This window comes from Cnephaeus nilssonii (genome assembly GCF_951640355.1).
Source record: "Cnephaeus nilssonii genome assembly, chromosome: 4".
In the NCBI taxonomy this organism is placed as follows: Eukaryota; Metazoa; Chordata; class Mammalia; order Chiroptera; family Vespertilionidae; genus Cnephaeus; species Cnephaeus nilssonii.
In genome coordinates, this window is record NC_137075.1 from 93,041,795 (window position 1) to 93,056,843 (window position 15,049).

The 15,049-nt window shown below is 39.3% G+C and overlaps 1 protein-coding gene across 1 annotated transcript in view; it reads right to left on the reverse strand.

Moving 5' to 3' along the window:
• SEL1L (SEL1L adaptor subunit of SYVN1 ubiquitin ligase) overlaps positions 1 to 15,049 on the reverse strand; it is a 52,584-nt gene that overhangs the window by 12,864 nt on the left and 24,671 nt on the right. Inside the window, exons 7-18 of the mRNA XM_079768821.1 lie at positions 14,216 to 14,269; positions 14,064 to 14,123; positions 12,046 to 12,127; positions 11,307 to 11,461; positions 10,588 to 10,644; positions 8,249 to 8,317; positions 5,496 to 5,573; positions 4,376 to 4,438; positions 2,766 to 2,853; positions 2,300 to 2,448; positions 1,170 to 1,335; positions 537 to 611 (exon numbers count right to left, since the gene is read on the reverse strand). Coding sequence (XP_079624947.1) covers positions 537 to 611; positions 1,170 to 1,335; positions 2,300 to 2,448; positions 2,766 to 2,853; positions 4,376 to 4,438; positions 5,496 to 5,573; positions 8,249 to 8,317; positions 10,588 to 10,644; positions 11,307 to 11,461; positions 12,046 to 12,127; positions 14,064 to 14,123; positions 14,216 to 14,269 — 1,096 coding nt within the window. The remainder of the gene's footprint in view (positions 1 to 536; positions 612 to 1,169; positions 1,336 to 2,299; positions 2,449 to 2,765; positions 2,854 to 4,375; positions 4,439 to 5,495; positions 5,574 to 8,248; positions 8,318 to 10,587; positions 10,645 to 11,306; positions 11,462 to 12,045; positions 12,128 to 14,063; positions 14,124 to 14,215; positions 14,270 to 15,049) is intronic.

Genomic DNA, 15,049 nt, shown 5'->3' on the forward strand with positions numbered 1-15,049 from the left:
TATCCACTGAGCCAAACCAGCTAGGCTCCAATAATATTCTTTAAAAGATCATGCTCTACTCTATGATGTCATTTACATTTTAAAATCATTTAACTGGACCCTTGTTTATGCTTGAAGAAGGGATGATAGGCACACAATGTGGAGAGTAGTTTGTGAGAGAAAGGAACAGTCAAATGAAAAATTGGAGAAAGGTTAAAACCTTTTGGGGTTTGTACTAATATTCTATTCAATTTTCATTTACACAATATATGGGGTTCAAACTAAAAACCAGAGAGAAAACCATAGCATTGCTTAAACATCTAGTACAAACACCTTACAATTCAGTTTAGAAGCCCTGGGATTAGAATTTCCATTTTAAGAATAAATACCAATCACGAAGCTAATAAGTTAAGCAATAGTATCTCTACTTAATTTTAAGGTGATGAATGACAGGACTTAATTTTTATGGGAGATTTTAAAAAACACCCCGAAAAAAACAAAATAAAGAGAGGTTTCTGGGTGAAACTCTTATCCTTTAAGATGAACCAACCACTCACCTTGCGAGGCAGCCCTGTTCCAGTGGAGCAAAGCTCTGGGGTAGGTTTCATTCTCACCTACAATGGTGGCTTCTCCTGCAGGGAAAGAGGTAACACAAACCAGGCATTTAGGGAAAGGCACTAGACTTTTAGGCTTCATTTTCAAGCTAGAACGAGTATGTGGAGCATAACTGAAATAAGAATTGGAATATAACAAATAATAAATGGGAAATATATTGTATTAAAATTAAACAAGTACTAGAATAAAATACTGAGTTCCAAGGAATCACTGAATTTAGGACAACGTTATGTCCTGAAACACGTTTTATCCACAGAACCAATGAGACTGAGTACTGGGCCACTCTGAGGACGTACATAAGCTGGAAAAACAATATTTTGTATCTGCTATATTGTGAAAATGTATTTGCGGAAAGCAGCAGCCAATTTTATGATGATTGTCAAATCTATTTCTACTGTCAACTCTATAAAACTAAGTTGGATGGCTGAGAGATCTGAAGTAAAATAACTTAAACAAGAGGGACAAGTTCTATTTACAGCAACAAAGTACGTTCTTTGTGGCTTTTCCTTTTAGACAGGTAACCTGATGTGCGTCCTTGCATTCCGAACCCGAGGCGGCACTCAGGTGAACCTTACTCTGGTCGAGGATGAAGGCGGCGTTGCTCTGTGCCACTTCGTAGCCCTGCTCGGCCAGCAGGAGGTACTGGATCACGGCAGCGTTGTAGTCGCCGTCTTTATAGCTGTTATAGGCAGTCATAAGCCTCTCGGACCAGCGGCCCCGTTCACACACATTCTTAAACAACTGTGAGAACAGGAAAGAAAAAAAAAATCAACAAAAGAATAAGAAAGAGAAGCTAGAAAATCATTTTTCACACTAGCCATGTGAGTGTTAAGCACGCTCTTTCAATGTCGGGTAATTTTACTGAATATACGTAAAAGTCTGGGATATATATTTAAAGCTTTCACTTAATCTTTATAATAGGTTATACAAATAACAGCAAACAATTATATACCACTGACACTGGTCAGAAACCGTTCTAGTGATTTATGTATAATACGGACATTAACTCACTTACCCCTCCCATAGAGTCCACTCTATAAGGTGAGTCCTATTAACAGCTACATTTTACAAGCAAGGAAACTGGATCAGAGAAAGCTTTAGAAACTTTGTAAACATATATCAATGTCACTCTGAAGTGCCAATTAGGAGATATTAGCATCCCCTTTTGTAACATTCATTTAGCATCCTAGTGTACGCTTTTTTGACACTATGTCTCAGATACTGTCTTAGGTGCTAGAGACAGCAGACATAATATCTGCCCTTATTAACACTGATTCTAATAGGGAGGGTAAATGAAATAAGTGTCATGGCCCCACACAGACCCTCAGTCTTCCCTTAATATACCAGTAGGCTGAGTCTGTTTCAACTCTAGAAGAAATCACACAAGAAAACAACAATTAAAACAGTAGACTTTCCGTCCAGCTGGCGTGGCTCAGTGATTGAGCGACAACCTATGAACCAGGAGGTCACTGTTCGATTCCTGGTCAGGGCACATGCCCGGGTTGTGGGCTCAATCCCCTGTGTGGGGCGTGCAGGAGGCAGCCGATCAATGATTCTCTCTCATCATTGATGTTTCTATCTCTCTCTCCCACTTTCTTCCTCTCTGAGATCAATAAAAATATATTAAACAAACAAAAAAACAACAGTAGACTTTCCGACTGAGAAAATTAATTTCCTGTACAGAAGTTGGTAGAAGAGCCCTCACCTCTACTGCATTGTGGCAGGATCGCATCACACCTGTGCCGCTGGCGTGCATCTGTGCTAGGTTATAGAAAGCCAAGATATGGCCTCCCTGAGAAGCTAAGTTAAAATACTTCAAGGCCTGTTTATAATCCCTCTTGACTCCAATGCCATCTGTAAGGAAAATCACATGAAAGGTCAGGAACAGTCTCAAATAAGATTCAGCTGAAGCATCAGAGAAGTAAAGGAGTAAAACAAAATAAAATTCAGAATGGTTACTCGGGAAAAATGTGAATCCTATTAATACAGATCTGTACATTAATATATATTAACAGAATTCATAATAAAAAAGCAAGATGCACAAATCATTGAATTGGGAGAACATGAATCAGCCAGTATTCAACACTATCATTTCCATAACATAGTGACATCTAGTGAAAAAAGGTAATTTACATCTTGGTGTGTTCATCATTAATCCCACGGTTACTTACTATAGTACATGGAGCCAAGCTGTAGCTGCCCATCCACCCAGCCTTGCTCAGCAGCTTTCTGGAAATACTTGAGTGCCAGATCATAATTCTGTAAAAAAGATCATCTCATCACACAGTCACATGATGAGAAAGCTCAAAAGGTTACTCAGATTAATTTATTAAAAATAATTAATAAAGCACATAAAATAGTCTCGAAGAGCCATTAAAAGAAATACCTTCCAATTTTTTATAACAGATAATAATAGACTTGAAGTCACAGGGGGATTATATTTAAGATGTTGAAGGAAAGCAAATCAAGTTTTTGTGAGACAATTTGCATGTTGGCTCTTGGAGAGCATAAACACCACCAGTGGAACACAAGGACAAGGATTTAAGAATCAGTTGTATCTTTTCTGTTAACCAACCAATCCTTTTTAAAACCTCAATTCTTCCAATATTAAATAAGGGTAATTATCCTCTCCTTATTCGTTCTTTCCCTGTGTTCATAGTGAACACTATGCAATAAGAGATCAACCGAAGGACTTGTATGCATGCATATAAGCATAACCAATGGACGCAAAACACTGGGGGATGAGGGCATGTATGGGAGTGGGGTGGGGTGGGGGGCAATGGTAAGATATGTACACATATAATACCTTAATAAAAAAAATAAAAAACAAAACAAAAACTTGCACCAGTTATACCTCCCTGAAATGTCCTTGGGGAAAAAAACCAAAACAAAAACTTCAAATATCATGTATCCATAGAGATAAATTGAAACAAAGATCACTAGGGAACTTCAGTTTCCTAAAATGACTAAAGGAATAAAAATGAGACCACATTACTGCTTCTTATGCTAGGGAATGCCTACAGATTAGACTCCCAAACCTACCTCTTTAGTTTCAGGCCCCAAATAAAAAGAACATATTGCTTAGAAATATCCTACAGAAAAAGGGGATAGCAAGGAGACTCCAGGGCATCCCACTTCAGGAAGCAGCACAAAGAATGAGAACAATGGCTCAGGAAAACCAAGAGCCCTTACAGTCACAGAACTCCAGGGAAGAAAGAGCTCATGATATACAACCAAAAAATGTCAGCTGGAGTTGACATTCAGGAGGTTTCTGGGTGACTTGTATTGAGCAGTTTCATGAGTCAGAACCCGACTTCTCTGAGCTAATGAGTGAGTGGTAGCAGCTCGTATAGTTCATTTTTTGGAAAAACTTGGCTGTGCAGCGAAGGGCTGCCGAGAAAAGAGGTAGTGACTAGAAGGGCAAAGGGTAGAACAGAAAGCTTTTCTCCTCTAAATGGGAGAGACCTGAGCATTTTCTTAGGCTTGAGTGAAGAAGTACAAATCTAGGCGAGATGGAAGAGTAGACAGGGCAGAGAGCATTGGTGGAAGGATGACAAACAGCTTCACATCTTCAGGAGAAGGTGCCAGAGTCAGAGCCATTCTAACAAGGCAGTTGGTACAGCGAGTACAGGGTGAAGGATGGTAAGGACAACAGGAAACAGTTTAGGTTTGGTTATAATGAAATGGCCTGCCTGGGCTGGCTGGGAGCTAGTTAAGGAATACTTCCTTACCCCACCAACTGACTCCTTGTTAAAATCAGAATTTTAGATGTGAAACTTACAACTTGAACTCCTCTCCCGTAGAGGTAAGCCATTCCAAGCCCACTCTGTCCAACTGGGTTGCCCTGCAAACCAGAGACAAAAGAGTGAAAGAATTAAATACAAAGTAGGCAAGAGTAAATGCCTGCAAAATAAACAATTTACAAGCATGTTCCAAACCCGTTTTAGCACTTTTCAATTCAAAACAAAAATTTCTCCTTCCCATCAAGCTAAACATAATATTGCCTTTTAGGTATTTGGGGTTTTAAAAAAATTTTCTGAAAAAGAGTAAATAGTAAATTCATTTAGGATTAAATTTTCATGATTTATCTTATGACCATCTGTTCCATGAATTTATGATATAAAACAGAACTAACATATTTCATCTTTTAAAGACTAAAAAAGGTCACTTTTTCGGGTACTTTTTTAATTAGTAACCTTTCTCCTCAAACAAGAAGGAAGACTCCATGGGGTAGGGTCAACAACCATGTATTAACAGCAATACTGGGAGATTAGGCGGCAAAGAAATACTTAAGATTATTGGAGTGTCGAAAACCAAAGATAATCATTGTTTTGAAACTTTAAAAAGAAAAACCTAGAATTCACCTAAACTCAGAGGGATAAAAGGCATCTTCAAAAAGTGGCACAGCACTCCTTTGGGAAATGCTCAACTGACACTTAGATCTACAGTAACAGATAGTTGGCAAAGAGATATATGTATGGTACACACTGGAGGCATATAGGGTCTTAAGTATTCACAGGTTGCTTTCTTTGCACCAGAGAACGCCTAAATTATGTACTGTTATTATCAAAATTATCCAATTGTGTAAGTTTTAAACCTCAAGTTGCAACACAGATAAGGAAAATTATGTAACTCTCAATTCCATTACTAAAATCACATTTCCCTGATCAAGACATTTCTCAGTAAAATTTTGAGAGAGGCTTAAAATACAATAATCTGGTCCCTAAAAAATTGAGAATTTTTTCCCCCATTCAATTCATTCACATGAACCATATTTACATAAATGCTTTCACTAATATATGGCATGACGGTCATGATTCATCTTTTAATATAATAAACTTATTTATTAAAATAATAGTAACGTGATACACATTTGAATGCACTGAGTCACAAGGTCTTACCATGTCAGCAGCTTTCTTAAAGTAGTGAAGGGCTGTCTCATTACTCTGAGGCACAATATCACTTCCCTCTGAGTACATCTGGAAAACAGATCCCAATTTTATTATGAGGTATAATCCTCTCTCCAGTTACAATGTTCTCCTATCTCATCTCATTCTGGTTTTTGTTAGATCTCATGAAATCTTTTAACAAAATTAGAATTCCCCAAAGGATATTTTAGAATTAAAAGCAAAACCTGAAAAGTAGACATTTTATACTATTATAGTAGACATTTACACTATTACTAGCGTTCCCGTTGCAGGAAAAATCCTGCAATAGGGTTTCCTGCTGCACTCTACCCCACCCTGCCTGCTCTCCTCCCTTGTCCCCTGCCCCGCGATCTCCGCCAGCCCCCCTGCTTTTCTAACTTCTCCGCCAGCCCGCTCTCCTTCCTTCTCCCCTGGCCCCGCCTCCGCTCCTCCCTTCTCCCCCGGCCCGCCTTCTCTGCCAGCCCGCCTGCTTTTCCCTTCTCCCCCGGCCCCGCCTCAGCTCCTCCCTTCTCCCCCGCCCCGCCTTCTCCGCCAGCCCGCTCTCCTTCCTTCTCCCCCGGCCCCACCTCCACTCCTTCCTTCTCCCCTGGCCCCGCCTCCGCTCCTCCCTTCTCCCCTGGCCCCGCCTCCGCTCCTCCCTTCTCCCCCGGCCCCGCCTCCGCTCCTCCCTTCTCCCCTGGCCCCGCCTCCGCTCCTCCCTTCTCCCCTGGCCCCGCCTCCGCTCCTCCCTTCTCCCCTGGCCCCGCCTCCGCTCCGCCCTTCTCCCCCGGCCCCGCCCCTTCTCCCCCGGCCCCGCCTGCTCAACTTCCTTCTCCCCCGGCCCCGCCTCTGCTCCTCCCTTCTCCACCCCCTGGCTTGCTTGCTTCTCTGCAGCTTTGCTCCCTTCTGCAGCTCTTGGCTTCTTTCTACGCTGTCGCGATATGCAAATTAGCCGCCATCTTTGTTGGGATAATTTGCATATTCGTCCTGATTGGTTGGTGGGCGTGGCTTGGCTGGTGGGCGTGACTTGGGCATAGCGAAGGTGCGGTCAATTTGCATATTTGTCTATTATTAGATTAGATACATTCTGTCATATCAAATTTATGATTTACCTTATGACCATCTGTTCCATGAACTTAGTATCCTATATAATAAAAGCCTAATATGCAAATCGAACGAATGGGCAAAATGACTGGTGGAACAACTGGTTGCTATGGCACGCACTGACCATCAGGGGACAGACGCTCAACGCAGGAGCTGCCCCCAGCCTGCAGGCCCTAGGCCAGTCAAGGCGGATGCCACAGCCCCCTGATCACCCTGCTGGTTGCCCCGAAGATCAGCCCTGATCTAGGGACCCTACCCATGCACAAATTTTGTGTACCTGGCCTCTAGTAAATATATAAATACATAAATATATAAATCAACTTATAGGTCAATCTCAGGAGAAGAAATCTTTAACCCCCAGAGGAATCTATTTTCTCACTCTATCCCAGGGCAGTTAACTGGGTTGACACATTGTTTGGGATCAGTGATTAATCCAGGGAAGGAAGGCTATCAGCAATGTCCTTTCCTTTCTCCTCTACCACTACTTCTCCCAGGTTAAGATCAAAGGTAGTCAAAGTTTAGGAAAAGAAACAACTAAATGGTTATTCTCTAAGGTTTCAAGCACCAAATGATTAAAGTCTCAGGGATCATGATAAAGGACAAAGAGAAAGAACAGAATGACCAATACTGTTTTTATCCACATGCACATTAATGACAAATACATCATTTTTGAGATAGGATTAGTTAGTAATTAGAGCAAAGATTGAAAGGGCTCAAGTGAAAAGTTCTTAAATGCTTAACAAGAATCACGAGGAACACCACTATTGTCTAAAATCTAAATGTAAAGTTCTTAGGCCCCAATTAACTAACTGTGATCCTGTGGCAAATACTGATTAGATTTTTCTATTTGGAAAAACCTTTACAATATATTCTATCTGAGCCTCCTAACATTAGGATTTGGTTATAGATGAAAATACTGATTAGTTTACACTAGAATAGCTTTCAAAATAATGAAAAAGGAAGTTAAGAGATTGTGCCGTGACATATGGAATCTACTCATTAAGTCTCTAGACTTAAATGTCCTCTTGAGAAAAGGACCGCACTGACAGGTGGGTAATGGCTGTCTCATTTAAGACGATGAAAAGGTCTGCAGACAAATTCTAACCAAATCTAAGTGCCTCTATTCAGCATAGAAGTTAACAGGTAATTATGAGACTAGCAAAATCCCACACAGCATCAATTCCTTATTATTATGTACTAGAGGCCTTATCACAAAATTCGTGCAAGAGTAGGTCCTCGCAGCCCCGACTGCCTCAGCCCTCACAGCCCCAGCAGCTGCCTCGGCCCTTGCAGCCCCAGCTTCACCTGGAAGGTCGTCCAGAAGGTCGTTCTGCTGTTCGGCCATTCGGTCAATTTGCATATTACGCTTTTATTATTATAGATGACATATGAAAAGTAGGAGCTCAGATAGTGGTGGATAATTTCAGTGGAGAATTAACATATTGAAGAGCAAATGCTGTTACGTTTAATTCACCTAGGAAATGGCCTCAGATTGGCAATACTGTAGGACAAGACACAATAACTTTGCCCTGGAAATTTTATTTCCAGTTTGTTTGGGTAAATTGTAGATCTTGAATACAGTATGTACTCACTCTGCAAACACCTCTTGCTATGACACAATACATTCATGGGATGTACAGTACCTTTCCCAAGAAGGCCATCGCATGTGAATTGCCAGCATTCGCTGCTAAATTGAAGTAGTCAAATGCTCTCTGTGAGAAAAGAATTTATTAAAATAGTTTTTAATAGAATCTGCTCTTGGCTTTTAACCAAAATAGTTATTTCAGGAACAGTTAAAAAATCTTGTTGCATGGCAGAATCTCAGTTTAAGTAAATGGCAACATGACACCTAGAGGTTGCTCCAAGGTACCCACCCCCTCATATCCAATTTATCACTCAGTCCTATTACCACCAAATCCATCCTGAATCCATCCATCTTCTACCTTCCATTACCACAATTCTAGTTAAAGCTACATTATCTCTCACCTGACTTCTAAAATACTCCCTGACCTCCCTGCTTTTTACTCTTGGGTTATCCAAAGCGACTGTTTTTAAATCTCTTCATGCTGGTCCTTACAGCCCCCTGCAGTTCTGTAGAAAATATACTGTCATGATCAGGCACTACTTATCTCACTACTGCTCCCTCTTGCTCTCTGCACTCTGAGCATACCAGCCTTGTCCTTCCTGCCTTGGGGCCTATGCCCATACTGTTCTTTCTGGCCTGGAATAATTTTACCTCCAGGCTCAACTTAAATGTCACCCATCTCTCTTCAGAGAGAACTGCCACCTCCCACTCAGTAATCTGTTATTAGACACTTTAATTTTCCTTAGTAACAACAATCACAATTTATTACATATTTTTGCTATGATCATTTAAAAAGTAGCAAATGCAAAAAAATAAATAAAAAGTATGGAATTCTTCTATTAAAGTTGAAACTCTGTAAGGACTTAAGGACTGAAGTTATTCTGTCCAGCATTGTATCTGAAATGCCTAGCAGTGAATGGCACATAGTAGGCACGCAAATATTTGTTGAATTAACATGTACTGGGAAAACCTTCTCTTCCGTCTTCATAGCCTGTAAAATAATTTATTTGTGCAGTTGCTTCACAGGTAAGTGGCATACACCACCAAAAATATTTCAAAATTTGTTGTGCAAAAGCTATGCAGCAAACTTATCCAGAATTCTGTCCTCTCACCTGACGTTTTCATTAAGATTTTATCTGATGCTGCACTGGCCTAATGACGTACATTTTAATGATCTAAAGACAATAAGAACTGTCAAAATGCCATCCGAATTTTTAAAAGCAGATATTTGGCATAGTTGTGTTGATACATCTAATTTTTAAAGTTTAAGGGACAAGGTACATGAAGTAACCTTCATTAGAATACTTAACTGGCATGGGAGGAAAACAAAGCTTTTTGAATCTGACAAACATTCATAGAGTTACTATGTGCTCGGCACTGTGAGGTGCTGGGAAAAGAGTGGCAAACAAGGCAGACGCAGCCCATGCTTTTGGACCTTATGTTCTAGAGGATGAAACAACTTAATTAACTAACTTACATAATTAACTAATTTACAATGGACACGGGCCATAAGGAATACAGATTTTCAGAAATCCTAACTGTGGCACATGACTTATTCCTGGAGTGGGGCTGAGGCCAGAGGAGACATTAGGAGAAAAGATATTGCAGTTGAGCTCTGGAGGATGACAAGGAATTAGATACATGAAGAAAGGGGTGGAGTAATATTTACTCGGAGAGGCTAGCATTCCAGGAGCCCCGAGACAGAGAGGTTCTTGATATTTTCATAGACCAGAGAAAAGGTCCTCGTGCCTGTGACTGAGAAAGCAAGGGGCTGGTGAGGTAAACCAAGATGGGATGGGGCCTAAGGGGCCATGTTAAAGGTTCTGGTCTTTAAGCTACTAGAAACTGTGGACCACTCCAGAGTTTTAAGCAAGGGAGCCATATGATCAGATGTCTGGTTCACAAAGACAGGCAGTAGATAATTCACACAAGTGACAGGTGTACTGATGGAAGAAAAGGGAAGAGATGGTGACATTTAGGACATAAAGCAGACAAAAGTTGATGACCGGATAGAGAGATCACTATTACCATTGTGTACTCCTAATTTCTCATAAACTCAACAATGAGTTTTCCTTAGTTCTATAAAATATTTTCTAATGGGAGTTTTAAGACATACTTCAATCACATACCTATAGAAAAAAATACATTGCTTATGTATTTTTGGCAGTATTAAGAACTAGATTTTAGAACTGATAAAACATTTCCCACCCCTATGAGGTATAATCACATTTTTATTCTTCAGCTTCCTCAGGGGTTAGTTAAATCTCAAAGGTTCATTTGTGATGGCTGTCTTAATAACACAAACTTGATATTGTCATTGACTTAGCCAGAAATACATCTGGAGAATTATTTCTTGCTACAACAGGAAGTGCAAAGCCCCAGGAACAGAAAAGTTACCTGATGATTCTGTTCTACTCCACGCCCTCCGTGCAGGTGCAGTTGTCCCAGACCTACCTGAAAATGATCAAAAATGAGGAAAAAGTCAAGGGTAGCATCTGGAGTGTGATTACCATTAAATCAACAAGAAAGGTTTCTATTTATTACCAAAATGGTTTAAAAAGGTTTCTATTTATTACAAAAATTGATTTAGCCTTACCGCCTGAAGATTTTACACTACTTTACATTTTTAAAAACTAAAAATATCTGCTTTTAATCCAATACTGAATTTGCCACCAATGAATCTATTCTAAAGGAAATACTCAAGAATATTAATCTGAGAAAATTATGATCTAAGATGAGCAAAGGAAACATGAACAGTTCTAAAGAGCATCTGAAATCCCACATGTCCCAGAGCCTTTTTGTTTATAGAGAAAGTGGCAGTTTTTGTCCTTGGTGACTCCATGAAGAGCCTTCATCATCACTGTAATGCTGCTCCACTAAGCAGTTTTCAACTGTGGTGCACAGTAGAGTCACCCTGCCTGCTTTTAGGAACCATGAATGCCTAGTCCACATCCCAGATGAATCTAAATGGCATGTCTTGAGAGTATATAGCTAATAATAATGTAGCTAATAACTGCTAAGAGCAATAAACATGTTACTTACAGATATAAGTGCTTGCCCCAGAGACTGTAATACACAATGCATTAAGACAGTACATGAGATGTTGAAACGCATACCTGTGCTTGTACATCACCCTTTTCAGCTAGGAACTGGTAATACTGAATCAAATCTTCTTCTAGCATTCCACTGTTCATTCCTGGATTTTCCACCTCATCTGGCAGCCGTATTCTCTGCACTACTGAGCCTCCTGTCAGCGAGATATCACTAGCAACTGAAACAGGGGGACAAAGTAATGTCATGGATGAAAGTCAGCAGGAGTGTCTCACAGAGAGAAGTACAATTCGAGTTGCCAAATGTTGACAGATATTATGTTACAGGAAACTGTTCCTATAGTATTCTGTAGATATAAAACAGCAATCTAAAGTAAATTTATTTTTTTCCATAAAATACTGAAGAAGTGGAGTCCTTAGCAAAATTTTTAAAAAGGTAAATACTTCTTAATCAACTAGGGTAGGAGTGGGGAATGTCCAGCCTGCAGGCCACGGAAGGCCTGCAAAATCATTTGATCTGGCCCTGCCAGGGCATTAGGGGTGAGTTAACTAAAGTTTGACCAAAGATAGCAGGCTAATTTTTAAGTTCATAATTTTGAATGGCCTGTGAATGATGTTATAAATATCCAAATGGCCGTTGGCAGAAAAAAGGTTCCCCACCCCTGAACTAGGGTAAAAACGATTCCACTTGAAAAGAGCCATTCATGACATTTCAAGTAGTACAATAAAAATAGATGCATTTAAAATTAGTTGTTTTATTGTTTTGTTTTATTTTTTGTAAGGTGAAAGGCAAAAGCATAGATACCATGGTTGGCCACAAGACGGTAATGAGTCAGCGCGGATTCACAACTCTGGAGGACCCCGATGCCAGCCCAGTAGCGGTAGCCCTGCAACACAGCCTCAGTGAGAAGACGGAGGTTTCATGTGCTTCAGTACATCCCGTTGGAACAAATACAGCTAACCATACTCGGCATGCAATTCTGCTGTCTTCTGGTCCAACGACACTATCATCCCATTTTTCCTGAGCTTTAGGTCATGAGGCAATTTATTTAGCCACTTCAACAAGCAGACTATAAATAACTAAGAACTAGAAAATAAAAAATAAATTTCCTAGAGCAATCAAAATTGATGCAATGAACTTTATGCAGTGTGCGTGTTTTACCTATAGGAGAAAATTACTTAAGGTCTTGCTTGGAACAGATTTTATCCCTATTTTATATACAATTTTTAAAAAAGGGTTACTCTTCCAAATTAGCAAAGAAGCAACAACAAATGAGCAAAACAGGGAAGTCAAGGGACTAGTTAGAAGCAGCCCAGTAATAAATTACTTCAGAATAAGGGGAAGAGAGCTAATAATAAAGAGCAAGGAACAGAAAGTAGAGCTCTCTGGAGTCATTTTGCACAGACTCAAAATAACTTTATAAGCTTTAACAATCCTTAGGGCATTACTGTATAATAGCATGTATAATATTTAATGTTCTTACTCTGTAGCTGCTGTTGAAGAAGACTGTTAAGTTAATTAGAACAAACCCTTATTTTTCACTTAAACTCCCTCAGCAGTTTACCCTTGTAAACAAGACAGAGTCCATGTAAACAGGACAAAGTCTATGCTCCCTGGCATGACATACAGCTGCTTATGTGATTCCTGTTCACCTGCCCTGTTGTGAACTACTGGTAGGTATTCTACTCTCTGGCCACATTGAAGTGCTTGTGTTTTCTTGCAAACACCACATTCCCTCTTGTTGCTGTCCCTCTACATACTATCTTGCTACCACTGCCTGGACACCTCTGCTTTTTACATTCACTCACCACACATTATCCTTCAAGAGCAGGGTTAGCTGCTTCTTTCCTCAGAAGTACCTCCTTAAATCCCTCTCCTTCCAATGCCACTTTCTAGGTGACTCCTTGACATTCTCATGCTTTGCTATAATGGTCTCCTTACTTGTGCCTCCCTTTCTTGATTAAAAGCTTGTTGAACTGTATATTACTCATCTTTGGTATCCCAAAGACACGTACTCAATGAATATTTTTGGAATGTATGAGTAAAATTAGTTAGGAACCACCCAGCTGGCCAGAGAAACAGATTTTCCTTCTTTTTTAAGTATAATAGCTCATCAATGACTAAGCGGTAAATTCTTTTCCATATTTTTTCCTGTTTTTTTTTTTTTTTTTTCTGCTTTCAGTCTCATTTCTGCTTCCTCTGTCCTTTATGGTCTTGCAAGAATGAATTTATATATTCATTTGAAACACAGTAATATGACATAGAGGTCATGTGACTTAGCCAAAGTCAGTTTATGAAGTACAAGGCAGATTAAATATACCACAGTAAAGAATTTAGTGGAAAAATTCTCTATTTCACCACTAAGCCATTTAAGTGATCAATGGTATCAAATGGCACATAAAAGATACTCTGTGATGAATTTTAAAGGATCATTTTATAGGTTTAAAGAACTTTTTAGGTTCTTTACATAATAAGTCCTTCATCAATTTCAATATAACATCTGTGACAATCAATCTAAAAAAATGACTTTGACAAACAATTCCAACTTACGAAAAATAAAAAAGAGCCATTTATCAGGTATTTATTTTAAGGGCAATCAGCTAAACTAGTCATTTTCATAAAAAATTGTGAACTCTAACAGTTTTCATCCACATGTAGATTCAGTTATTGTATTCATTAATAAGAATATTCAATTGAGTATTTGGTCTTAGTGAATAAAAGTAAATCTGAATCATGAAAGTCAGAAAAGTCATTGGTCATTAGTTAACCAAAAATTCTTCTGCTACTCAATGTTAGTATTTTTCCATTTAAGTCTTACTTACCAAAATCATGTGGGCTATTAGGTTGCCCCCAAGAGCTCCAAAAGTATAATATACAAGGGCCTGTGAATGAACAAAAGATGCTTAACTGAACATAGGCACATATATTTACTCAATTCAAAGTGTCATATAAATTAAAGTTTTAATAATATTACCTTTGCCTGACTTGAATTGACACCAAGTCCAGAGGCGTAGAGAAAGCCAAGAGCCTAAAATAAAATGATAAAAAAGAATTCTGCCTTTGGTGGAAGTTTATCCATGACAAACACAGTTTTATGAACTATGCAAGGTGAAAGAATCTTTAAATGGGAAATAATTTAAATTGTTGCAAGTATGTACAACGTGAAATTAAAGAGCCTCAGAAATGCATTCAAGGTTTTACAAATTACACAATGAAATATAACTTTAAACAAGTCACAATGTTTATCTTGAAGATTAAAGATAATTTAATAACTTATTAACTAGAAAAACAAGGCTGAACATAAACATGGCTTTTACTCGATCTTGATGAACAACTATTATAAGAACAGAACAACTCCTACACCATTACATAAGGGGCATACACAATGGAAATGGATAATAGATTGCCAAGATCCACTATCCCAGGAACACAAAGAGGCAGCCAAAGGTCAAGGTGAAGCAGTCAAGGAAGAAAGGTCACTTTACAATGCAAGAGCACACCATTTTCTAAAAAAAATTCAACCAATCAAAGAATGCACTAATAAAGTTCCATCCTTTGCCTTGACAACATCAAAGTATAAGCTAATGTTGAAATAGTCTGAAAACAGACTTCTAACTGTGACTAAGCAAATCCAAAACCTTCAGGAAACCTGAATTGTTGAAGGCATCCTATATAATAAAGAGGTAATATGCAAATTGACCGTCACACCTCACAAGATGGCTGCTTACGACCAGGTCTGCAGGGGGGTTGGTGAGGGACAACCAAACGACTGAACAGTAGGCTGCGTGGGGTGATCAGGCTGGCAGGG